General features: G+C 36.1%; 3 protein-coding genes and 1 long non-coding RNA gene across 5 annotated transcripts; 1 reads left to right on the top strand and 3 right to left on the bottom strand.

The window, feature by feature from the left end:
• Nucleotides 1-321: 321 nt before the first annotated feature.
• Nucleotides 322-25,223, top strand: LOC124164831 (PHD finger protein 14). Of its 2 annotated transcripts, none has more exons than XM_046542034.1 (16): nucleotides 322-410; nucleotides 1,048-1,212; nucleotides 1,287-1,438; nucleotides 10,223-10,337; nucleotides 10,436-10,564; nucleotides 11,289-11,526; nucleotides 12,438-12,542; nucleotides 12,629-12,970; nucleotides 14,628-14,760; nucleotides 16,163-16,445; nucleotides 18,927-19,083; nucleotides 19,526-19,655; nucleotides 20,189-20,494; nucleotides 22,172-22,500; nucleotides 24,499-24,607; nucleotides 24,872-25,223. In XM_046542034.1, exons 1-16 carry the CDS (start codon nucleotides 359-361, stop codon nucleotides 24,893-24,895), a joined length of 2,769 nt encoding a protein of 922 aa, XP_046397990.1. In that variant the 5' UTR covers nucleotides 322-358; the 3' UTR covers nucleotides 24,896-25,223. The 2 variants fall into 2 exon arrangements, with proteins under 2 accessions (XP_046397990.1, XP_046397997.1); XM_046542041.1 differs by lacking the exon at nucleotides 322-410 and adding an exon at nucleotides 419-615.
• On the bottom strand, nucleotides 1,425-3,906 carry LOC124164860. Its single transcript, XM_046542074.1, has 3 exons — nucleotides 3,791-3,906; nucleotides 2,771-2,945; nucleotides 1,425-2,578 (listed from the first exon to the last, which is right to left on the bottom strand). Exons 2-3 carry the CDS (start codon nucleotides 2,836-2,838, stop codon nucleotides 1,459-1,461), a joined length of 1,188 nt encoding a protein of 395 aa, XP_046398030.1. The 5' UTR covers nucleotides 2,839-2,945; nucleotides 3,791-3,906; the 3' UTR covers nucleotides 1,425-1,458.
• Nucleotides 4,020-7,000, bottom strand: LOC124164889. The gene is made up of 2 exons (XR_006866112.1): nucleotides 6,738-7,000; nucleotides 4,020-4,100 (listed from the first exon to the last, which is right to left on the bottom strand). It is a non-coding gene; the product is annotated as an uncharacterized LOC124164889 (long non-coding RNA).
• On the bottom strand, nucleotides 7,076-8,272 carry LOC124164868. Its single transcript, XM_046542088.1, has 2 exons — nucleotides 8,022-8,272; nucleotides 7,076-7,316 (listed from the first exon to the last, which is right to left on the bottom strand). The coding sequence occupies exons 1-2, from the start codon at nucleotides 8,208-8,210 to the stop codon at nucleotides 7,104-7,106; spliced, it is 402 nt and encodes a 133-aa protein (XP_046398044.1). The 5' UTR covers nucleotides 8,211-8,272; the 3' UTR covers nucleotides 7,076-7,103.
• Nucleotides 25,224-26,209: the final 986 nt, after the last annotated feature.

The following is a 26,209-nucleotide window of genomic DNA, read 5'->3' as shown; positions in this document are numbered from 1 at the left end:
CGTAAGACCCGCAAGACGATCGGTCCCGCGGATCCCGCTGAAAAAAAATATGACTAGGGGAATCGACGCAAGTACAGTGATGAAGAAAAATTTTTAGTTTTTGCTGGGTGCTTCAGTACTCTAATTTCAGTTTCCTTAATTATGAAACATTTTTTTGGGTATGTTTCGTACACAAAAATTAAAAATTTTAAAGAAAACTACTATTCAGGGACTGTGGTGGCATACCATTGTTGACGCTGTTAAAAATCAATACTGGACAGAAATATACATCGGCGGCTGTATTTTGAGTTCTGTCTGAGAGGTTTTGATGATCGTATCGGTGGGCGGGAAGAAATAGAAAGTGAACGCAAGATCGAAAATGTCTGAAGACGAAAATACTGATGGAGTAGGATTTCTGTACAAAGTAATGGGTTAGTTTCTGTCATAGTATGGTTAAACTTAGCGTTTTCTTCTACGTTTCGAAGTCGTGATCGTTTTCCCAATTTAACATGAAAAACATGTGAGTTTCGATGGGCGCCGTTGCTTATGTGCTTTGTTTGTAGATGCAAGATAGGTGTAAACATTGAAATTTTTATTAATTTCTGGGTGGATTTTCGCATATTGTAATGGCTTCATGTAAGTTTTCCTCTAAAATTTATTATTATTAATAATTTCGTTCCGTTTTAACCTCAAAATTTCTGTTTATAACATTTTGCGGCGGGTCTCGGTTTGAATGCCGGTCCCCTGGAGTTACTTGTTCCTTGTAATGTTAAATGAAGAATTTGTCAGTAATGATGCATCTTTACTTTAATCTGGCTTCATATGATTAAATAGGAAGTTAAGAATAAGAAGCCATCGCTCTTGGGTTGGTCTCTGACAATGTATCAGTAAACTTTTGGGATTTGTCGAAGTATTTCGTGTCATGATTTCAGTATTCGCTTATAGTCGGTCACATGTGGTAAAATTCGGGTAAATTAATACTTTCGCTTTCCACGGCTTATCGTGAGCCGTAATTTTTACTTTTCTTATGGCACGGATACTTTATTAACGTGAAAATTAATTGTTTAGTTGAAAGGGATCCGAAGAAAAGGAGAGTTAAACCTGTGCCTCAACAATCTCTTCTTGATTTCGATCTTGGGGAGAGTTCAGACGATAGTGACTTCAGGATAGAAGATCATGATGAAGAATCGGACGATGACTCTATCGACTCTGAAGAAGAGGATGGTGGAGGAGGTATTATCTTGAAGTGCCACGGTAAGTCATGTTTAACGTTCATGTTTACTGAGTGTGGATGATTTTATTTACAGCAAAAGCTGTCCAAGAGGATGAAGAAGATGAGGATGACGACGACGATGATGATTTTCCATCTGTTAAATTGAAAATATCGCCGCAAGTAGGCCCTAGTGTTGGTTCTGCTACTGAGACCGAGAGTCAAAAAACTCCAGTTGTGAGGCGGCAGGTGTGTATTCTTTATTCGTATCAAACAATCCTTTGTGGAACACCGTATTTTATATCCAAAGAAATTAATTCAGTGGGAGTTGGAAATAATTCTTCTCTACATGCTCGCTTCATGTCTTCAGTTTTCATTATTTCACTAAGGGATCGTATAGTTTCTTTCCAGGGTCGGACTTGTTCTCCTTTTTTTACTGATTCCTCGATATATAGAAGTTTTTCTAGTGTATTTTTCAAATTAAGACTGTGAAATCCACCTGTCATGATGAATTTGTCGTAAAGTCTTTTATTAAAAACTAAACTGCCGTCGAAGATTATGTCCTGCGAGCATTGAGGAAGTTGAAGTAACTCTTCGTAAAATGATGAAATGATACTATAAATGCCTTCAACGTAAAGCAACACGTCCTTAGTGTCATGTACTAAGAAGCCTGTGAGGAACTTTTGGTCTTCCTTCGGCATCTCGTTGTGCTGCGTTCCAGATTTTTGTGTTTTTAAAATGCTCCTTAAATTTAGCGATTTTACTCTTTTGACTACAGTTTGAGCTATACTACAGTCATGAAAGGTTACATATAGCCGGTTATAGTGCATCTTCCCAGCCAACGTCAAAGTGCCTTGATTTTCTTGGAGGGGTACTGCAAATGACAGAAAGATTTCTGTTGAAGATAAATTTAAAATTATTTCATCGTTCATATCATCCAAGTGTTGGATCATGACTTCAAGTTTTCTCATTAGCTTTATGCTAAAAGATTCGTTTGAAAAAAGGGGCAATTCTTCTTCTAGGAATGCCTGCTTGTCCAGTAAGTTAGATAAATCACATTTTGCCAGGGCCAGAGTTTTGTGCTTTTGATTTTCTAATGGAATTTTTTCCAAGTTTTGGCTGGATGCTGACTTTTTCCCCTTGACTTTAACTACAGTCTCTGTTTCTGACTTTTTGTGGATGCTTTGCTTATCCCCATCTTTCATGCCTAAAATTGCCACTAAAAGATAGCTTGTTTGAAGGTATTCCAGCAGCTCTAATGCATTCATCTTATCTGTTGGAATGATTTTGACATGGTCAACACTCATGCTTTCATTTTTGACATCCCAAGTCTCAGTTTCAATGAAAGGTTCATTCAATATCTTGTACTTGATGTAAATTTTTTCAATCCTGCAAACAATTAAGTCGAGCTTAGCATTCTTAAATTATTTTTAAAAAGTTAATGCTTTATCTAACTCATGTTATTGAAATTGTTAATAGATAGGTGTCATGAGTGCATTTTAATGTGCTAAAAGGTGTGATTATTGTCAAAACTTAATGTAGTATAAATATTTAATTTAATATAGTGATTATATTTCATACTTAGCCTTTTTCAGTGATTCCAGAGGAATATTTTTGATACTTTTAAACTTAATGACAAGTGGATTCATATCGATGAAGTTCTTTTCAATAAGTAAACCATCTGCTGTTAGTAGAGTTACAGCGTAAGGTTGATTTAGGTCATTCGTTGATATATAGCCTTCTATCACCTCCTTTCCTAAAAATTTTTATTAAAACCCGGTTAACATATCTTCTTGTAGTTATAGAAGCAATGCTTGTACTAAATTCTTGGTTATATTAAAAATCTAGGTAAAATTTTTGAAGCATGCTGGAAAATGTCTCAGTCACTTGTGAATTTCTTTTTCTTACTTTAAAAATGGGTATAAGTAAGTGAAATTCTATTAATGTCTTAGGATAAGATTATATACACCTAAACTTGTTGGTAACAAATATTGACCTCAAGGCCGGATCCAGGATTTAGTTCTGGGGGGGAAGCTCCAGGGAACCCCATAATGCATAAAACAAACACAATGATAAAGGGACTATTAAAAATCTTGCCTATTTTTTAAGGGTCTGGGGTGGCTGTACCCACCTCCCCCCCCTCCCCCTCCTATCCGCCTATGATTACTGCACAGGGAACAGAACTGTGCAAGCGGTTTAGAAAACTCTGTGTGCCTGAGAGTTTAATTTTTGTGAAAAATATTTCATAAAAATGCATATGTATCAACATGCAATTTCATGACTTATCTTATCTTCAATTCACGTAGTAGTGTTACTCAGCAATCACTCTAACCAAGTTTGGCAAATTAATGAAAAATATGGAGGCTGGTCAAAAATGGCCCAATCATAACATGTGGATAAATGAAAAGTTTCACTGATTAGTTTAAATGATATCACCATAGGTGCTACTGGTCGAGTGTGTTCCGGAGACAACATACTTTAATTTAATCAGTCCACAACTAGTAACTAGTAGTATGTAGCTAGTGTAAGGATGAAATCATAGTGAAAAACAATCATGGGTTCTGAAGGGGTGATTTGCCTTCTATATTCAGTTTTGCCCACCTGCTATCAAGTACTTCGTTTGTAATTGTGTGTCGATGGATTTCTGATTTGTTTTTGAAGATTTTCCTTTCTTTTCTCGTTTGTTTTTGCCTTTCTTTTCTTCTTTATTTTTTCCTTTCTTTTCTTCTTTACCCTTGTCTTTCTTTACTTTATCTGATTTCCCTTCATTTTTTGCATTGTTTTTGCTTTTATTGTTTTTTTCTGATTTGTCTTTATTTTTGTTTCCCTCTGCGTCATCTTTTTGTTCCTCTTGTACCATCTGTAGCTCTTTCAATTTATTTTGTTCCTCCAAATTCTTGTCGTAAACATCCTGCAAAAAGTTTGAATTAATCTGCATCCGTGCTTAATTTTCATATGTTATCGTGTGCTTCGTAGTGCTTAGATAGGCCAAAGTTTTACTGATTATGTGAAGCTAACATTTATCATTGACTAAATTTTCTTGGAGTAAGTATCTCATGGTTTTAGTTTTTTTTTGTGTCAATGGCTTTCGGGAACAGCTGTGTATTGCGCTTTGTCCCACAAGCTTTCACATCCATTGTAGGTCGCATCATCAGGCGATGAAGGCGAGTTTTAGTTAATTTCTGGGCTGAAAACATGTCAAAACTAAGAATTCAAGTTAAGTTGAATGTTAAGTGAAAGACCATCCATCCATGCGTTATTTACTGTGTGAGATGATGAGGGGGGCTGGTGAAAAGCCACCAAGCATCATTTAGGGGTTGGGTATTGATTGGTGAATAAAATGTTTTTTTTTGTCATCCTGGTTAACTTTTTCTTTCTGGAGTTGCTATTTTAAGATATTCTTCTGGTGATTAATTACTATTTAATAGTTGATTCAAAACCTAATTCCACCCTTTTTACCTCTTCTAAAACTCACTCCATGTCTTACACCACAGCGCATATTGTTAATTTCTTTTAGGCAGCAGAATAACAGTGAGAACAAGGGTGACCTAAATTATATTTTTGGCACAAATATACTTTTCATCATATAATTTCATGGGCAGATACAAACTTATGACACACACAGGGCAGAAATAATGAAGGAGAAACAAACAAACGTCAAAAATAAATTGCCCAACATTGCCAATGTATGGAAGAAAGTAATTGAAAATACAATCTATTTGGCATTTATTCCCTTGAAAATTTGGATGAAGCCTTAATTTCGGGTGGAGAGTTACTCTAACTGTCGCCGTGTTCACTGAACTAAATTCCGCATGACTTAGTTCTCAACAATGTTGTGCATTTATATGGTTATCATCTGTTCAGGACATTTTGTATGTTTATTCCGAGGCAACATGGAAGAAACAACTCTCGCAGCTGTAGCTTCAATAGTTATTTTAGGAAGCCAGAGAGATTCTCTAAAAAATTGTTGTCGTGCTTTCCCAATAAATGTAGTTAAGACATTGTATTGAGCTAAAATTTGAGCAAGAATTTGTAGTTCTCTCACAGGCAAATGATTTACCTTCTTATTTGATGATTTTAAGACTTTGTACCGAGCTAAAATTTGAGCTGCAGAAGCCATGTATCAATAGAATTGAGCACAACCCTATCATACTCATAAAAGGACACTTTGTGTCGTGTTTCATGAAAAATTAAATTATATTTTAATTTAATAAAAAGTCTGCAGTGGACAACGGGCTCAATCTGGGACAAGTTTCAGGAAAAATATTTCCTAAAATATCGGAGCAACAGTATGGTGAACATCTCGGAAGAGTCCAGAGACGTGTCTGGTGACAATTTAAATGCACCTTAACCCATTTCCGCCCACTGTAGCTGTATACCTATGCTACCATTCTGTGCATATGAGGCTCTTGAAGAGAGCCCACACTCCTATATGCTGACGAATTTTCAAAAATATGTTTTTGAAGCTTGCAATAATTGAATCCACTGAATAGATTATACATAATTTGTAGCCGGTCGAAATAAGCCCGCTATCGGAAAGAGACAGGTGCAAAATGGAAATTCAATGTGTACAACTACTGTTTGTAAATTACATGCATGTATCATAAAAGTAAACAGGAAGTGACATTGTATATATAATTTTAACTTTTCTTGATCCAAAAATATGCTTTCCCTGAAGATTAATCCTTTCTGTCTGATCACTCATAGGAATCGAACAACATTACATTCTGACTTTGTTACCAGCCAGTGTAGCAATATGGCTACAGAAAAAAAAGTTGCTGTATCACCACTCTATTTCATTAGATTGTTAAAGATGACCATAGAAACAATATACTTATGTATTTTCACTAGCTAGCAGAAAGTTTTCTGAGCAGAAATGGGTTAATGTCACCACTGCTTGAGGAAGGTTCATAAAATGTCCCAAAATGCATCATGGACTTTGTTGATATCCCTTTGTAGATACTGAAAACCATTAGCACATTCCCTGCAGTGGACTTTTAGAAGAATTCGCCCATCACACCAACATGTTTTTCTATTTTCTTTTGTTTTAATACTTGAATCCTTTCCATTTGAGTTTTTGTGTGCATTCGGCTATGCATGCCACATCGGTCATGTCATATATGCGTCACTGAAGTAGTGGTGACCGACGGCGTGCTATGAGCAGCCAAAACAAAGGCTCATTCTTTGGTTATAATGACTGAAGCGGTGTGGAGATGAAGTAGGTACATGTTTCAGTCATTATGACCGAAGTGGTGCTGAACGTGTTAAGGAAGCTTATTTCTCATGCAGGGTTCCTTAAGGTCATCTGTGTTAACTTGTTACTCAGTTTTCTTCGTTATGACAGTAATTACATTGGTGCGTAGGAATTTGAATTAATTTTAAGGAGCATAAAATCTGGAAGTAAAACTATTGATAGTGATGACATGTTAGTTGTTCCTGTAACTTTTGCATTGTATCTTTAAGGGCTGTTTTTGATACGTGTTTAGTGTCTCTTTAGTCCATTATTGGTTATAGTGAGGAATAATGCATAGTTTTCAAAATTAATTACCGTCATGCTCTTCAAAATACTTTGCCAGTGCTTTTTGTATGGGTTACCCATAAATCCAATGCTTTTGGTTTCTTTCTCTTGAAGAATAGGGTCATTTTCATCATTTGGCAGTGGATGGTCAGGTTTCGTTAATGCTTCATTTAACCACTGGATCAGGGATTCATTCTCTGTCAGTTGCATTTCATCGTTTTTCTCGGTATCCTCCTCATCCTGCTTACCCTTTTTCTTTTTTCCCTTGTTCTTTTTTTGTCTATAAAAATTGGCTGGCCACTATTATGTTAGTTTTACTTAGAAGTAAGATTATTTCTCATTGTTCATATTTCCAAACATCTGTTCATAAGTTCATGTGAATTACATTAAATATACTCACTCTTTTTTCTTTTTCTTCTCTTTCTTCCCTTTCTTCCCTTTTGTAGCCGTAGTTTTAGCTGGAGAGATGCCAATGGATATTTCATTGTTTATCATATCAATGATATTTTGCTTTTCAACATTAGCTTTGTGACCAATAGAAAATATCACCCAATTGTAATCTTTGTGCCTGACTGTCTTGAAGGTGTAATTATTTTCCAGTGTCGTGACCTGTAAAGTAGTTCTTTATATTAGTTGATATGTGTAATCTTTCAGGGTTTGACATGAAATTAACCAGCAAACCAAAAAGAAATTTTTTTGCAAAAATTAACTTTGCACTGACTACATATTTCTTTTCAGTGCTAGTGAAAATTTTAGGGTAATTGAATAATGTGGATTTATTAACTTTTTGTTCAACCTTAAAAAAAATATTTACGTGCTATTTTAAGTATCAAGTTATATTTCTTATTTGACTTGAGTTAGTTTATTATGATGTCCTGACATGATTAAAATCCTCTGAAAGATAAATTTAATTATTTCAATGTAATGATGTTGAAAAAATTTTAGTAGTTCACGTATGTATCATCTTGATGCACCCTGTTAGCCCAGGGTGCAGATGCCAATAAGTGAGTCAGCTCGGAGCAATTAAAGGGTTCATCCCAATGACATAATGTAAAGCACTTTATCTCATGGCTGTTCTATTTTTAATAGAGGTCATTAATATCTCTATGCAAGTGGATTGATCGGCTAAGATGGGAAAAAATAAATCTTTATTATCCCTTCCCATGCTATTTTCCATTTACCTATTTGGTTGTCACAACTATATAGCTCACAGAAAAAAAATGGAGTTGTGTTCAACTGTTATTCTGATACGCTGTACCAATGGTGCTGGTATGCTTATGTGCTTCATTAATTTGTACATACTTATTAAAATACCTGAGCCACTGGTCCCCAGCATGTGACATCAGCTGTGTAAACCATGCCTTTGGGCATCAATTCATATTGTAATGTGTATGAAACTCCTGGGTATTGCTTCTCTAGTTGAGTCTTATCATTTTTCTTTTGGTCATCTTCCAAACTTTTAAAGAAGAATGGCATTGAGAATGTCACATAAAATACAGTCATTTCTACTTTGGCATCAAGTATATCCTATGGAGGTTCCATCCTCATCAACTGTAAACATTGCAAATGTTTTCTTGGCCTGGTTTCCATGGTGCTGCTTTTTCCAAAGACTGAATACAGTTTAGATTGTTAAAGATTAGGATTAAATATGATGTCACTGATGGCTCTAAAACTTAAATGTATTTGTCTAGAAAATTGTTGCTGCAGTTCACTTCTGATTTTCCCATTTTGATATTTTCCTTGAAATTGCATATACCTATTTGCAATATTTCAGAATTTTTTTTTCATTTCTCTTGAGATTGTTGTCTCAAGGGTTGACTTCACCTCAGTAGAAAAATTTTTGTCCAAGTTACATTATTTTCTGAAATGACTTTAATCATATATTGCCGATTGAGATTCTTTGGATGCCATGGAAGCCATTTCTTGTGTTAATCCAATATCACCTATTTGACCCTGCGTAAGTCTGAGGATTTTAGTGAGGATCACTCCTAATTTTTTTCCCCATTCTTTGTGTTCACTGGCCTCTGATGTTGTCATCGATTGGCAATTTCATTCAGTGATACAGTTATCAGTGTTATCATTCATTTCAATTCTCAGGGCATAGGTTATTTGTATGTCGGAGTCTGTTTGAAAGCTTAAAGCTGTAGCTGGACAAAACTGTCGCCAATGTTGTGGAGTGTACTAATATTACAAGAGTTATTTGAAATAATAGAAATTTATTATACTGGAGGGTCAGTTCCTCTTAGTTTAGGTAGAAAACCTGGAGGTGAAGGTACACCTCTCCCTGCAAATTGTTTGGTGGAGTGGATGGGAAAGTGAAGAAAGGTTGCCCAGTAGGAGGTACCATCATAGGAAAATTTGGGGGGGACACGGAGGCGCGTGCTCCCCCCAGATGCTTAAAAAATAGACAAGATTTTTAATATGGTTATCATTACGTTCGTTTTTTTAGTATATTACGGGGCCTCAATCATTTAATTTCATATTAAAATTAAGAGAATATTACATACAGTAATTTTTGTATGTTGTTTTTGAGAAGACTGTTTGCCTGTCAGACCCTTGTGCAACCCTCCCCCCCAGAAAAAAGCCCCAGGGTACCATCCCAGGAAGTTGAGGGATCCTAAGTTAGAGACTTTTATTCCTGGGATCCTTGGAGGAAGGAAAGGAAAAAATGAAGGAGGTGCAACCTTGATAAGGGGCCTGCCAAAGCCACCAGGTTAAGGGATATGTGAAGAAGAGAAGGAATGGAGAATCTTGACGTTATCATTATGGCTTTCTGGGCTATCAGTTCGGAAACTGAATTAACTCTTCATAGGGAAATGGTAGCCCATCCTTTAAGGAGAAAGATTCAGAGATTTTTCTCAAGATGATCAGTTCAGCAATGAGGTTTTCATTGAGCACTGAGGGACAGAGTGAGGCCTTGGGGGTGAATGGAGAGGTAAGGCTTTCTCCCAGCCCCTTGCAAAAAATCTAACCCAAGTTAAAAAGGGCTCTCAGACATGAATTTTCCACACAGACTCCACCTATCGACATTTTTTTTGTCGCATGAAGTGTGGGAGTGCTGATACAAAATATTGAGTTTGTTCAATATGTTTATTTAACAATCCATGTTGAAGTGTAGTCAATTTAGAATTGAAAGTTTTAGCAATGCATCACAAGCATTGCCAAGAGCGAACATGATGAGTTGTTATTTACTGCATCGCACTGTGAGAGGGATCGAGTTAATACCACGCCAAGTAAGGAATCATCAAAGTAGACCAGAAAGAGATGATGATTTCAGCAATTTTTTTTGCATAAATGTCTTTGTTACACATTTTTTTAATAGTACAAGGCAAGATGTTGTGAATAATATTGTAACAATTCTATGAAATAATAGTAACTCATTCTACTTGTGCACTTTTTGTCTATGACCACTAAAACAAGTTTTGATGCTTTGATACCATGTCGTACTATTTTTTATGTACTATTTACAAGATACAAGCTTTAATTATGTATATCCATTCTGTTCATATTTTCAGTTCGATACCAAGGATGTACAGAAAGTTCTTATTTGCTGTGGTTGCCTTGGTGATCGAAGTGATGATACAAATGAAATTGTTGAATGTGATAGCTGCGGAGTCACTGTGCATGAAGGTATGGGTTCTTACGGATAATAATTGGTTTTTTCAATATTCATTGCTTTGATTCAATTGCTTGCCATTTATTTATACCATTTTCTTGTTATTATTTAGGCTGTTATGGTGTGGCAGATAATGCCAGTGTATCAAGTACTGTGTCATCATGCTCCACAGAACCATGGTTTTGCGAAGCATGTAAAGCTGGAGTCACAAATCCGTCATGTGAATTGTGTCCTAACTTAGGTAAGTCAATTGCAAAATCTGATTTTCATTTTGAAAGTCATCAGTGTATGTTTTATGTTAATGCAATCTAAACATAGGTGATTTAAGGAGAAAAACCTTCTCTAGTGTAATTGTTGGCTTACTACTGTGTGTAGGTGGCCACGAAACTTGGCTGTACATAGACAGAATATGGGTGACCTTATGGTGTTCTGTGTGCCGGTACTTTATAAAGCTAATATCATTCAAACTAGACGTAGCTCAAGTTTGAATATTCTTGTTGGTGTGATAGCTTTATAGTACTGTGGTAAAGAGAACCAGGATTCTGGATAGCAAGTATTATTTCATTTATACTGGATGAACTACTTGAATTTGTAGTTGAAGTAGATACATATTTATTCTCCATTAGTTCTTGGTAGGACTTAAGTAAATCTGACCAGGTCTAGCTCATCAACTAATCAAAATTAATTTTAGCATTCCCTTTCCAATCAGTAATCTTCTTCTCCTCTTGTAGCTCCAATTCAGAAAGTATATCAAAAGTAAGGAAATTGTTACATTTATAAGGCTAAAATTTTCAGATGATGTACGATTCAGTTCCGGCAATATTAAATGTCAAGTGAATGGATTTTAAATCAATGATGAATGACAGATAAAATTATATAATCATCTCATAGTCCAGCCAATGTAAAGCAAATAGAATTGAGATATTATCTGGTGTGATTATTCGCTCTGCTCTTTTTCTTTACAGGTGGAATTTTCAAGGAGACAGATGTAGGGAAGTGGGTGCATTTGGTCTGTGCTCTTTATATGCCAGGAGTTGCTTTTGGTGAGGTGGACCGCCTCTCAAATGTCACCCTCTTCGAAATGCAAAGCAGTCGCTGGGGGGCCAAAGCATGCCATCTGTGTGAGGATGATCGCTTTGCCCGCACTGGGGTGTGCATAGGCTGTGATGCTGGAATGTGTCGTACATATTTTCATGTAACTTGGTAAGTAAAAGTTATGAGTAACCCTACCATCAAACTAATCACATGTTAGAATTTTCAGATTAAATTATCGGTACATTTTTTGTGCAAATGTACAGTGGATCCCTGCTTTACAATGGCTCCAAATTGCAAAGGATTCGGCGTGCGGTATGAATTCACTTTAAAAATATGAATTTTGATACTTTTTCTAATTTTTGCAGAAATCCATCTTGTCATCAATAATGTAATTTTATGATTTATTTTTCTGAAAAATGCATTTTTGAACGCAGCAACATGTAAATGCCCGGATGCTGTTTAAATTGATTCCTTGCCTGGAAATTATGTTGATTCAACATACATTGTAATTGGCTTTATGGTCAGTCCTCAGGGACAGGTGAAGCCATGATATCATGAAGCGAGGATCTGTTGTACTTAAGAACTTTTTTCATCATACTCACTGAACATCTTTTTCTGTGGTAATTAGAATTCTGTAATAGTGTGCTGATTGGTGTCATAATGTCTGAGCAAAATGGCAATGCTCTGAGGAGTGAATCGTTTTACTAGCCTTTTATGTTGGAGGGCTGATCTATCAGACTATCTATCAGGTAGTGTGAAAGCACTGCTCAGGGTCTTGACCTGCACAATTATTAAAGTTTTAGCTTAATTTACCTTAAAGATTCAAATGTAGGTGTTATTTTTCAGTGCTTTTTTTACATGCAAATGTATGAATAGCAATTAAAAATTTGCATGTCAGGAATAAATATTTTTATGAATAAAAAAAAGTTACTAGGAAATACAAATCAACTCAGTTATCTCATGTCATTTATGGTTCTTTGTGTTTCTGTTTGTATTTTTTCACTAAATTCATATTTTGTCTTTTGACCTAGTTGCGGCAAAGTGAAAACCTAACAATTGATTTTTATCGTTTGATCTAGTGCTCAGCGAGAAGGTCTTTTATCAGAAGCTCACTCAGAAGAAGTCGACCAGGCTGACCCATTCTATGCCCATTGCAAGCTTCACTCAGACAAGACACACATGCGGTAAATGATGCTTATTGAAATCTTCATTGTGTAAAATGTTTTGAGCATTGTATAACTTACTTAAATATGATCAAAACTTGAAACAGACGTCGAAGGAGGAATTGGCTCGCCCTGCAACTGCGGACCCAACAGCGTCAGCTGGAAAGGCAGCAGGCTGGACATGACTCCTCGGCAGAGCAGGTTAGGATACGTCGGAAGCTTGGCAAGCAGAGGGAGAGATATGCCGCTCACAAGGGGTCTCGTAATCCACCTTGGGTGCCCATTCAGAAGACCCCACGCCTACTCTCCACGAGTGCATCTGCCTGCCGTCGCTTTCTGCATAAAGCGGAGCTGATGGGGGTTGACACTGCAGCGCTGGAGGTTCAGGAGGCTCAGGTTGCCTCTTTGATGGATGTGAGGAAGAAGTGGCACATTCCACCTGCATTTAGGTATGTACCAGTGGCCTGCATCCACAATCATAATATTTTTGTCGTGCATGCACAAATTTATTTAAGTTCTGGAACATTTTGTTCCCCGGAACATGTTCAGAATTTCAAAGTGGAACAATAAATTTATGTGATTTCTAATCTCTCTTATGCGTAAAAACAGAGGGTTTGTGATACATTGATTTGATGATAATAGTAAAAGTATTTTAAATGAAGGTTACTAATGCTTATATACAAATATTGGTATTTTTTTCCTACATAGTAAAAATTAAGCTTGGTGAATTACAAATCTTGAATGTATCTGCTTGTAAAAACTTATATATTACTATTAATTATTAACTAATGATTGCATTCACTATAATGCATTACATCGTGTATTACATGTTGCAATAATTTATATCGTATATTTATATCGTTTATTAAATATGCATGCAGACACATCTATGTAATGCAAATTAACATCCTCAGAGGGCTTTATATCCTCCAGTGAATAATTCCACTGACAACTAGATATTACCTAAAACAATCTACCTTGCACGTTGTGTGAAGATTCCGAGTTAAAAGTGACATTGTGTTTCTTATCAACCCATTCTGAGCATACATGTTAAGAACCACTGGATCAAGTAAGTGGATGGGTCACTGAGTGTTGATCAATTTTGCAGTGGAATTCTTCACTGGGAAAGGAAATAGAAAGATAAGGTTTTTTGTGAACATATAATTAATATTTTAGAAGGTTCTACGTGTATGTTACTGTAAAATGCATATTAATTATAGTAATATATATATTTTTTAAATTTTTTCATAGCATGCTGTTTTGAGTTAAATAGGTCACCTGTTGTGAATTTCTTCTTACAAGTATTTATATTCAAGATTTTCATTTCACCAAGTTTTGCTATGTAAGCTGAAGTTAGGTCCATCATCAAAGTGGAAAACGTGAATATAAATGGTCTTAAGCCCCTGATTATTGGGGTAATTATGGAGTCATTTTCATTAGAAGTAACTATTGATTTTCACTTCATCACTTGAAATCCAAAAAAGGCTGAGAATTAAGGAATTTTGCTGAAGTTCAGTGGTGAACTAAAACAATTATGTAAAAAACCTATGTAGTAATCTTGGCAATATTTACTTAATTGATTATATTTATAATTTTAACTCATATCAGATTGCATTTAGAACCTCAGAAATAAGCAAAGAATGAAGCAACCTTTATCAGCAATTGTAGTGGAATACCTAATTTTAAGTTGGAAATAATGTTTTTCTGCAAAATATATTTTATATTTCAAGTTTTGATTGTGTGAATTTTTGCGCTAAATTTCTAAGTTCTAATTATAAATGTAAAATTATGAAAAATACATTAACTCTCAAAATTTTGCTGATTTCAAGGTATGTTTAAAAAAAATTTGAAAAGTGCTCCAAGCATCAATAGAAGCTTCCTAAAACCCCTCAAGAAAACCATGAAAATTCTGTTCACAAAATTGTAGTCCCTTAATATTTATAAGTTTGTACAGTTTTCATGTAATTTTATTTTTCATCTTCATGGATTTTCTGATTTTTAAAATTAGTTTCATTTGTGAAAAAAAAACATTGTTCCCCCAGTGTTTCACTATTAGCTGCTGTTTTTTTTTGTGGTTTTAAGACTTACCTTCATCTGAATTTATAGTGTGGAGTTCATTGGATACTACCTAGATCGCAATGTCAGGTTAACATCATTGAAAAGGAGAATCAAGGAGCTCCTTGATGCAAGGGACCAATTACTAAATGAAGAAAATAATTTGAGAGTGAAGTGTAATCAGGTAAATTTCGTTTGTGTAAATTGTTTGTGAACTTCGATATCCCTTTTTTTAATATCATCCATTTATATAATTTCTTCCTTTGTTTAGAAAATAGTTCTTTCTTAAGATCGAGTAGCATTTTATGCATCATTGCAAGCAGTCTTTCTTCATGATGAATTACTGTCTGAACTCTTGAACTATTCTCATCTGGAGAAGAAATTGTTAAAAGAATTCTATCATATGTTGAATATGCATTATTTCTGGACTGTGACTCAGTGTAAATAGCATCAGCGCATGGAAATTTTGCTATTTCCTTAAATGTTTTTCATAAACAGATAAGTTGTAGAAATACATAATTGGTGGCACATTGTGTGAGTAGAAACAAAATTGCAAAATTTTACATTTAAAAAATGCTCACCAAATCAGCTGAAATTTTATGCCGAATCTGTTACAGAGGAGTTTACTGTATTTGCAAAAAAAAGGAATATGCATTTAGTCATCTTTTGTTTGTGATAGACATTAAGTATTTTTCCATTATAATTTTATCATATTTTTAATGCCTCTCGAATGCAGTAAAATATAAACTTGGTCATTCTAATTATTCTTGTGTTGTCATCTGGATTCTGATGTTCGACAAAAGTGATATTTAGCACAATATAATATGGCCACTGGCTCAAACTGTGGATGCATTGAAATGAAGTTGGAAGAATACATTGGAAAATAGCGTAAAAGTTTGCCTTATCAATAGCAAAAATGATAGTGGTAAGGAGGGTGAAATGTTCCCAGATTATCTTGTCCTTTTGTGTTCACCCTAAGGACAGATGGGTATAAAGAATTTGCTTATGGACTAGTAAGCTCTCTGCCCTTGTACAGCTTAGTCTAAAGTTTGAATGGAATCATTAGGAATATTTTACTGCAAGAAAGAGAATAATTACTGGTAGAAAAATGACTATGTATTTGTTGAGTTCTGGAAGTCTACATTAATTTTTTAACTATATAATTATGCAGGAAGCATGGTAACCTAGTGTGTTGAGTGCTTGGCTGCTGACCAAATGGTCCTTGGTTCAAATCCCGGGTGAAGCTTTTGAACACCCCCAAATGAAATCCCTGAATTGCAAGGTTGCTCCAGGGAAGCAACTTTCCCCCTATCAAGGATATTTGATATTCACAAGCATGTGGCCATATCGGGAGCAAACTCTACCCTCACCTATTGAATCACACTGGTTGAGTCACTGAGTCAGTGATAACTAACCTACTGCGATTGCAAACTTTCCAAGCCTAACATTTTTTCTCTACTGCAAGGGACTTTAATTAATTATTGAATAGTATCATTATCATCTTGGATCTGTCATTACTTAATAATTATTATATAACTGTCAGTTGTTGTTTTGATGAAATATTCACTCGTCAAATATTTTTGTAGCTCTACAGAGACAACATGGAGTTGAGTAAGACCAATGCAGCTCTTTGGGAGTCAGTGCAGAAACTTCACACTTTCATCCAGTCCGTGGCTCCTGGAGTAGCCCTCCCTGCCATCAGCCTACCCTCTCCTGCTGCTAATCCACCTGGCACGGGAGCTTCTGTGGGTGCAATCGTATCGCATGCTACCCCTGCTCTGCACTCAAATCCATCAAGCTCAGCATCTTCAGTGGCTTCAGCACCTGCTGCAAAGAAAACTACCACAAATGGCTTTAGGGATTCTTCAGGTACGCAATTGGTTTTTGCCAAATCTGTCCAATATTTCATTAAATATCAATTTTTTCTAGAGATGGGTCGAATAGCAGATTTCTCGAATTCGAATATCGAATTCGAATATTAAATCATTGCTCGAATATTCGAATACCTCGAATTTCGAATACCTCGAATACTAAATGATGAATGCTGGAACGTTTGACTCGGTTGCCTATGCAGCAGGCAACACAAGATTTTGGGGAGTAATTTTGATTTACTTTAAAGGATTCGAACAGGAATTTAGCTGATTAATGAATATTTTAATTTTATGGAAACAATTGGGCATATAATTAATTCAACTAACATCGCTTTACCCCCACTTCTGCTGCCAAGTGCTAGCTGACAATCTGAGGCATTTTGCAACATACAAGCTCTTTTCCACCGGATTTTCTTCAATTATTTTCAGTCCATCTTTGGGAGTTCTCACGAGATAAGAAGATGAATTGGAATTGCTATCAGGGAGAAACCAAATATTCTGAGAAAATATCCCTTTGTCTGGGACTGTAACAATAAAGATTTATAGCACCACTCATGAATTGTAACTTGATGTATGTTTTCGGAAAAAAATACCGCATCAACTTCCGAGAAGCTCTGCTGCTCACATCGAGTTTCGCCAGAATGCTAAGTCTCCGTCGTATTTTGACATTTATTTCTTTGCGTAAAATGCTTAAATAAACTCAGAAATACGTCGTGTTTGGTCTTATTCTTTTTGAAATTACGCGCACATTACTAATATTTCAATTCAATAAAGGTGTGACATCAATTGACGAAAGTCATTCTTAGACACCTTTTGTGCTAATAGATGACTCATGCAGCGGTTGACCTCCACAGAAATGGGGAACTTCGAAGCTGGCAGGAAAAAAAAGGTCAGTGGGGGAGAAAAGGGAGGGCCCGAAACACGTTTCTATTGTTCTCGTGTAACTTGGTATTTTTTCGAAGCTAAGGTCTTCGTAATATGATCCCTGCACGAGCTGTGACCTTTTTTTTATTTCGAGGAAGAGGAAAGCCTCAGAGGGGGGCTAGTGCTGAATGGAGAGGGATAGCGGATCTTGGGAAATGCGCTAATGTAAGTATCCCACGGTACTCACACAGCAGTTGACCTCCAGAAATGGGGAAATTCGAAGCAGGTAGCCAGAAAAAGGTCAGTGGGTGAGAAAAGGGGGGAGGGCGTGAAACACGTTTTTATTGTTCTCGTAACTCGATATTTTTTTCGAAGCAGGGGTCTTCGTAATGCGATCCCTGCGCGAGCTGGGACCTTTTGTTTGATATCGGAGAAGAGGAAAGCTTCAGAGTGGGTGAAGCGAGTGCTGAATGGAGGGGGATAGCGGATCGTGGGAAATGCCCTAAGGTTGCTATCCCACGGCACTGAGGTTCTCCTGGTGGGGGGAATCGGGGATTTTCGGATTTTTTCACCCGACCATTTTCGGTTCCCCTCGTCGAACTCTTTTCACCGCTAAAATCCACGAATTTGATGTAATTCGTCAACTTGCGTAAAACGGCGCTGCGAGCACTAAATGACTACAGTTCTCCACATTTTTCCGAGTCAACTACCAACGACGTGCGTGCGACAGTGTATGACGCGTAATTCAAAGTATTCGAGGTATTCGAGGCGGTACTTTTCGCATAACTATTCGAAACCTCGAATATCGAATACTTTCTAATATTCGAGGTATTCGAGTATTCGCGGATACTATTCGCACATCTCTAATTTTTTCACAATTTCACATGCTCATGTTATATAAAGAAAAATGATGGATATGTTGAAGATTATGGTGGAGTTTGTTAACTTATGTTGTTTATTTTTGATAACTCATTTGAATGTGTGAGGTGATTTGCCTACTATCTGGGTAACTCTTGATTAAATATGCATGCCTCATAACATTTTGAAGCTCATTCCTGATCATGATTCAGTTGGCATACTTTCCTCAAGAGTGGTATCCTTTGCTCTCAAGAGCATTGCTCGGGCTCTAGCAATATTTCTTTCAAGTTTTCCTCCTCATTTTCTTGAGCTTTGGTTCCAACAGCTTTTGCTGTGGATACTGATCTATTGTGTAGATAGATGGTTCTGATGTAATTAGCTCATAGATCAATTTTTCAGTTAACAGTTCTTGTGGAATTAATTCTGGCAGAATGAAAATCAGAAGTTTCCTTGGTTCCTGATCCCACTTAATTTTGTATCCATAGGTTTTAAAGTGTTACATGTGTAATTCACAAGTTTGCTTGTACGAGTTCATTAACGGCAATTAATCATTGTTCATTTTTGATGTAGAAGGAAAGGGAATCATTTTTATATCATCAGAACAACCCTTTTTTTATTTTTGAGATATCAGGCCATTTTAAGTTAGCCAAAACTTTTTCCTGAACTATGTACATACATATGTACTTAAATTTTTATTATCCTGGTACACTGCCAAGAACTATTTGATTTCATTGCTTTTTTCATTATCTCTCTTTAGAGTCCATGCCTCTGTCATTTAATGAGTGTGGAATCTGCCATTTGACTAAGGACCAGCACCTTCTTGCCAAGTGTGATACCTGTCACAAGTACTACCACTTGGGTTGTCTCAACCCACCTTTGAGCCGCATGCCTAAGAAGACAAAACTGATGGGATGGTTAGTGATCAGAAAACGTTTTTTTAGAATTTGAGTTGATATGATTTAGTATACATTTGAGTATATGCATGTATATATTTTCATTATCATTGGATCCATTTGGATTGATAGTCATAAAAATACGTTTTGAGTCATTGATTCATATTTGGCTACAAAAAGATCATAATTTGCGAGATACAAGTGTAATGTATTTCTCCAGAGAAAGCTTGACTTGTCCTAAATGTCATGACTGTTATGCATTTATGTGGTTATTTAATATAATTTATTACTGTAAAGCTGCTTTTTTAAAGATTATTTAAATCTATACTGAAAAATGGGTCGTTAATTTTGAATTGAATTTTGGCCTTGATGGACTGGCTTGGCAATGACTGAATAACTTGTGAGAGGGCTAAGGTTTAGATTTTCTGTCAGAGGTACATCTGATTTTTGATCTTTGCTATAGGCAATGTTCTGAGTGTGACAAGGAATCCTCTGGATCAGAAGTGGAATGTGTGGATACGGAAGCACCCAGAAAACTCAGACGAAACCATAAGGAAGGAGATTCAACAGTTTTAGAGCCTCCAACTCCAAAGGTAGGCACATCGTAGTACTAGCATGTATCGCTTTATCTCTACACCTCATCGTATAGCTCTATTGTGCTTTGAATCACTTTCTTTATGTAGGTTTCTATAGGTTAGTTGCTTAGGTTGGTAATTATAGGGAAGAAGATACTGATCCTGGTATTCCCAATGACAGAAATGATAATCATGTACATATGTACATGGAAAATCAAAGATTAATTTTTTTTCAATAATCAGAAGCAAGATATTTTCACATTTACTGTCATGACTTAACTGCACAAGCTAAGGCTTGAATAGGTGCTCTGCTCAAGGAATATTAATTTTTTGTTTTTGTATTTTCCTCAGTGTAATTGACAATGAATAAGTAATTCAGACTAATTTCTCTTAATTGAAAAATTGTTCTCAAGTGTTACACCAGATGAAGCCCGAGAATAATATAATCCCTCAGGAAAACTGAAATCGTCATTAGGTCTTATTGCATGGACAGTTTCCTCTTTTTCCATTCACTTTTACATCCATTTTCATGGTATGGTGGCACTGATCAGCTGGTGGCTACAAAAGTGCCTGAAGTGATCCCTTTCAAGCAAGATGTGACAGTTGTCGTCCCACCTGTGGAGCAGCAAGCGGCAATAGAAGCATTCCACCCGGAGCAGATGACACCCTCATCTGAGAACATGATGGTGGTGGGGAGCAGTGGTCGGCAGGGCAAGAAGCGTCACAAGGAGAAGCACCGTGGTGAGGATGGCGAGGAGAGGAAGAAAAGGCGCAAGAAGAAGTCACTCACGAGCGCTGAGGAATTGCCACCAATCAGCCCAACTAACATGGAGCCGCATCCACGCATTAAAATCAAGGTCAGTCAGAATGTTAGAGTGAAGGCTTTCACGGAGCATGAATGCTGACTCTATCTTATGGGTTTCCTCCTACATAGGTCTATATCGGTTGACAACAGTTCCCCAAGCTTTGCTGCTCACCTTCAGGTCAAAAGCAAGTTTGCTGGGTCACTGCTTTGGTATCCAATATGCAGCACTTCCTTTCCTAGCTGTCTTTGGGAAGTGCAAAGCAGTTATGAATCAGCCTCTAAAGATTGGTTGGGAAGTAAGCTTTCAAAAATGGTAGGAAGGAATCACTTTATGGATATCAGTGCAATGGCCTGCCACACTTGTCTTTGTCCTGAAGATGCCAGCAGCAAGTGCTTGCAAAACTGTTATAAAAAAATAAACCCGGTTTGGAACTCAAAAGATGGAGTCAAGGCGAGGCAGTTTCACAGCATCAGTTTTTTCTGTGTGGCTTATTACCACCTGAAGGGCACATAATCATGGAGAGGGACATGGCCTTAGTCTAATGGTGACCACTGTGACTCTTTTTGACACCAAATGTTTTGATTGTAGTATGTGTAATGCATTCTCATAATGATTTCTATCTAGTGATTTTTCAGGGTTTAACTCGTGCAATTTCATTCGATGCCGATAATTTTAATTTTATTTGCTGATATAGCAACTTTTGAAATCGATTCCTGCAAGCGTATCTCATATTTGATAAATTGCTGTCAGGTTTGCAGTGAGGTCAGGCTCTCCTTTGCTGAAGTGTTGATGGGCAACTCACCCATCGTTCTCACGGCTATGAGAATGGACAGCATAACATTGAAACATCAACAACAATGAATAGCCTGATATGGTTGTAAACCCAACAGCAATTTATCAGCATCAAAAGCTAGGAAAACTTTGAATTATCTCGTATTTATTTTATGTTTCTTTTTGTATATGCAATTGTGGTTAATACAATAAAACAAAGTCCTCATCTGGTAAAATATATTCACTCAACTAAACTTGCTTAGAGTGGATGCCTTACTATATCCCTTATCTTAGCCGACCCAGTGTTGGAATGAGTAAACTTTGGTTGTTTCCAAAAGTGTCTGCATAATAAGGTATCTTGGTTTTGAGTTCATTCGAAAATGAAGGACAGCTATCTCATGAAACACTTCGAAAAAAATGAGCATCAAAATACAATTAGGATAGTTACTTTCAGTTACTGTTAAAGACTATCTTCAAAACGTAAAAGTCCTCTGGTCCTCATCAATTGCAGTTATTTGCATGGAGGGATGGGTTAGTTGACTCCAGTTTTACTGTTACATATTATGATGCTCATTTTTTAATATGATGACCAATGTGTAATGCCCCATTCATTAGAAGTACATGTTCAAAAGTGTCATATGAGGCCATATGTGTTCTTGACCGTCAAGTTGATTCAAAATAAAGTTTTCTTGATATTTGATGCTCTTAATGAAACTTTGAATTGAAGACTTATCTTTCAGTAAATTAAAAGTTTCTGGCAATTTTCCTCAAGTACTTAGATATTACTTTACAACTAGCTTCAATGCATATTGTATTATCCGCTTGTAGCTTTTAATTTACTAATATGCCAGAATGCCGCTGGGTTAAGCCTAAAACAACTCTCCATATACTTTCCTTTTCTATTCCTAATGTATTAAAGTGTGCTAATATTCATCAATTTGGACTGTCATCCATCAGATCAAGTCCATTCCGATGCCTGATGGAGGGAAAGGTGGAGGCAAGTCAGGAGGAAGTGGAGGTCCTGGCTCGGGAATGCACATGTTTGTGGCAACCACGCCGGATACTAGTGTGGTGGACTCAACTGTGGTTTCTCAGCCTGCTCCCACTGAACCAGCTGAAGCCGAACCCACGACAGGAGCAGCCACTGCTGCTGTGAGCAGTAGGAGATCAGGAAGCCGCTCATCTGCGGGAATGTCTCGCAATGCTCCGAAGAAAGTAAAAGAAGTGGACATAATGACACGTTGTGATGTCTGCTTCAGGCCAGGCTCCAATATCAATCTAGTTCGGTAAGCTTGAGAGTTATCAAATTTTCTTTTCCATATACATAGTTTTATTATTAGGTTATTACGTTTTTGGCCTTTTTCATTTTCTCTAGTCATTCATTTTATTGTTCAGCATGAGTTTAGTGGCTTGTTCATAGCATTAATAACTGCAGCTCTTTCTAGCCATGTGAAGTTGCCACTTCTTTCCATCATTTTCTTTCTTTGCACATGTGCAGGTTACTAGAAGGTGCTATAATTAAGCCCACTTTGATTTGAAGTAAAAGAAGTACCCTAGTTTTGAATTTTGTATTAGCTGAATGGTTGCTTGATTTATTAAGTTTTACTCTTGTAGTTATTTTAGGTGAATTCAGTATGTGTGATTTGGGAAGAGTAAAATTATTATCAGATATCATATAAATTCTCTCTGGGTAGTTTTAAAGAAATTATTTATGTTATTGACGTTTTGGTGGACATACTTTCCTGCAATTTAAAGCACGCAATAAGGGAATCAATTATTTCTTAGGTGAGCTGTATTCACCTAACTGCAAAATTGAATATTAACATACTTTTTCTAAAAATGTGTTAGCATTATTCAATCGTTCATTTACCTAACCTCTTAAATACCTCTTTCATTTAATAATGCTGCCCTCTGAATTAGCTTGGATTTTGAAGACCCGTGAATACTTCTATGTATTCTACTTCTATGGATAATACTTCTACTTCTATTTGCTGGATTACCTCAAGGCTGTAAAGAATTAACTGAATCATTACTCTGCGACAGTTGCCCTACAAAATTCCTCAGAACCGCCCAGTACATTTTCAATGATTTTAAATTTTCATTTGTAGTGTGTATTTGCTGACTATTGATTACATCTATTGATAAATACTTGTAGTAAGGTGAATGATTTCATCAAGGGAATTGTTCTTTCACATCCAACACCATCCATTTAATACTAGAACAACGAAGTGAGCCATTTTGGCTATGGCATGGCATCTTTCTATGGCCTCAGTCATTGCTCCCTCAACCCCTTCATATTTTGTTGATTTCAACTCTCTCTTGTCACCAAATAAATAACTGGGTATGTCCTCTAACAATTGAAGCCCTTAGTATTCAAAGAAGTATTCACAGGTATCTGAAATCCCCTAAATTGCATCGAAAGTTCACATTTTGGGGTTGCATTGAAAATCCATAAAATAAGTTAAAAATTAAAAAAATAACACTAATTTAGCCGACATAAATAAATGGGGTTGGGTTACAACAGTGATTCCTTAAATTATTAGAAAGAAAATTGATTGACTTCACAGGGACTCTAACACACATCAACTGTGGCTTGGGTTACAGGCCTTGCTCCTCAATGCTCTTGGCCGTGCCAGTTGTTGGGGATGGGCACTTCCTTGCGGGTAGTGATGCCGCACGAAATCTTTATTTGCTATTATCTCTCAAACAGGGGCCTATGGAGAAGAAAGCTGTGACAATGTTTGTGCATTTCCTGCATAGTTGAAGAAAATAACATCACCATTCAGATCCCAAACATCACTCTTGCCATGACAAAGTGAACCCTTGTTTCATCATATCAGCATGTTTTAAAGGCCGCTATACACAGTGAATCATCATGCGAATGATCATGCGAGCAAAATAAGTATGTTCTAATTTTCACTGAATGGTCATGCACATGAAAGTTCATTCCCGAATTGTTCTGCCATATACAAGTGAATGATCATGCGAATGAAATCCTTTGCGGCGCAAAGCGGACTTAACAAATTAGTGCTATTTTAAAATTTTTTACCTATGCTTGGTTTTTCATAGCTGCAAACACGCATTTATCTTTTTTGGGGTTTAAAGAAAAAGGAATATACACATCTTCCTATGTAAAAGACATGATAGTTGGTGAGCTTCAGCCTGGTTTCTACTTCTCCCATGCGTTTATCCCATCATAGTGACCAGAATTCCATTGTTTACAGTTCACTTAATTCATCATTTGATAAGGATAAGGTGTGAGTCTCATTTTTCTTTTGTTACAGCTGCGACGAGTGCCTCAAATGTTTCCATTTCACTTGCCTGGATCCTCCATTGAAAAAATCTCCCAAGCCTCGTGGATATTCCTGGCACTGTGCTGATTGTGATCCAACTGTAAGTCATGTTTAGAATTAATGGTTTTCTTAATTATTATATATTTTCTTAAATGAGGATTTTATTACATCAATTATCAATTTTTTTTTACCAAGTACATATATGACTACTGAAAAAATATTCATGCCAATTAATATTCCATATGTTAAATATTAATATTCCTTCTAAATCCATAGTTTTCCATTTCATAACCTATTTATTCTCACAGAGATTTGTTTGTTATGAAGATAGAAATAATAATATTTCCTTAATTTTGTTTTTCAGGATACCGACTCCAAATCCAATTGAAGATTAATAACAAATGATATTTTTACCGATCAACGTGAAGGAAAGTATTCCTTTTTCTGTGCATTGATTATGTTTTTATTTTCTCTTCTCATAAATAATTTCAGTGGATGAACTTGAATCAGATAATTTAATCATTCTTCACTTATGGTTTATATTAGGCTATATATGATGTATGATGAGCCAAATAGCAACTTTTCATGTAATTTTGAATCTCTTTTGTACTAAAACCTGATGCTGATGCATCTGGTTGATAGAGATGTGTATTTTTGTCCATAAATTATCTGGAAACAATCCATACTTCAAAAATAAAATATATGTATCCTTTTAACCATACTTTTATTTATGATAATGCATATTAGTTATTCATTGATTTTGTCAGTTTGTATTCACGGCATCGTGTCATGCGGAAGTATGTTTTTCTAGGGAATGATAGATTACTGCTACTTTATCTTTACTTAGTGTGTTTATGTAAACTGTAGTCACTCCTATCCCAAGTAGCAAAAGAATATTGAAAAATGATTTTTAAGTTATTTCAAATAATTTTAAAATCGAAATATCATAAGATGGTTAAACTCATGACTTTTTCAAGATTTTCTCATAAAATCATATTCATGTTTAACTTTTAACTGCCCACAAAAACAAGCTTGACAACAGCATGGCCAGTGATATGGTAAAACTGGATAATGCAGGTTCATAATTAGAGAATTGTTCAAATGAACTGTATAATTCTCCAAAAATTAATTTAAAAAAAACGTATTAGGAAGAGTTAACTCACTCCTCATTTGCCTTTTATAAGGTGAGTACAATTCAATGCTATGATCATATCCTGTGCTATGGGACTGCTTCTTTCCTGTGTTTCAACTCATTTTCCTGCCCTTCACGTGATCCGTGACTTTGGTTGGCTAATATAATAAGAGCCGACTTCTTGGGAGTTCCAAGATCCCTAACTGTTAGTGTTTGCCTTGGCTACTCAGTAAGTATGCTTATGAAAGCTAGCCCTTGGTAGCCTTTCTCATTTGTAGTTTTACTTAAAGCCTTGAGCTATATGATTTATAACGTGCCTCTCAGGGGTTAGTGTAATCAATAAAGTCTTTATAGTTTATCCTAATGCATTTGGTCTTTGAATCTTAAATCCAGGGGATAAATAGTGTATTAATTGCTTCAATAATTGTGGCAAATTCAATTTAGAGCTGTTTATCTGTGTAGCCGTGGCAGTATTTCTGTACTTAGTGTGAATTGAAAATATTTTTTCATCTGGGATTTCAAGAATAATTCCGAAATATTTCCTACAAATGGATTTTGTGCGCGTATGAT

Source organism: Ischnura elegans, chromosome 1 (assembly GCF_921293095.1).
Source record: "Ischnura elegans chromosome 1, ioIscEleg1.1, whole genome shotgun sequence".
Lineage (NCBI taxonomy): Eukaryota > Metazoa > Arthropoda > Insecta > Odonata > Coenagrionidae > Ischnura > Ischnura elegans.
This window is presented reverse-complemented; position numbering and strand designations above follow the sequence as displayed.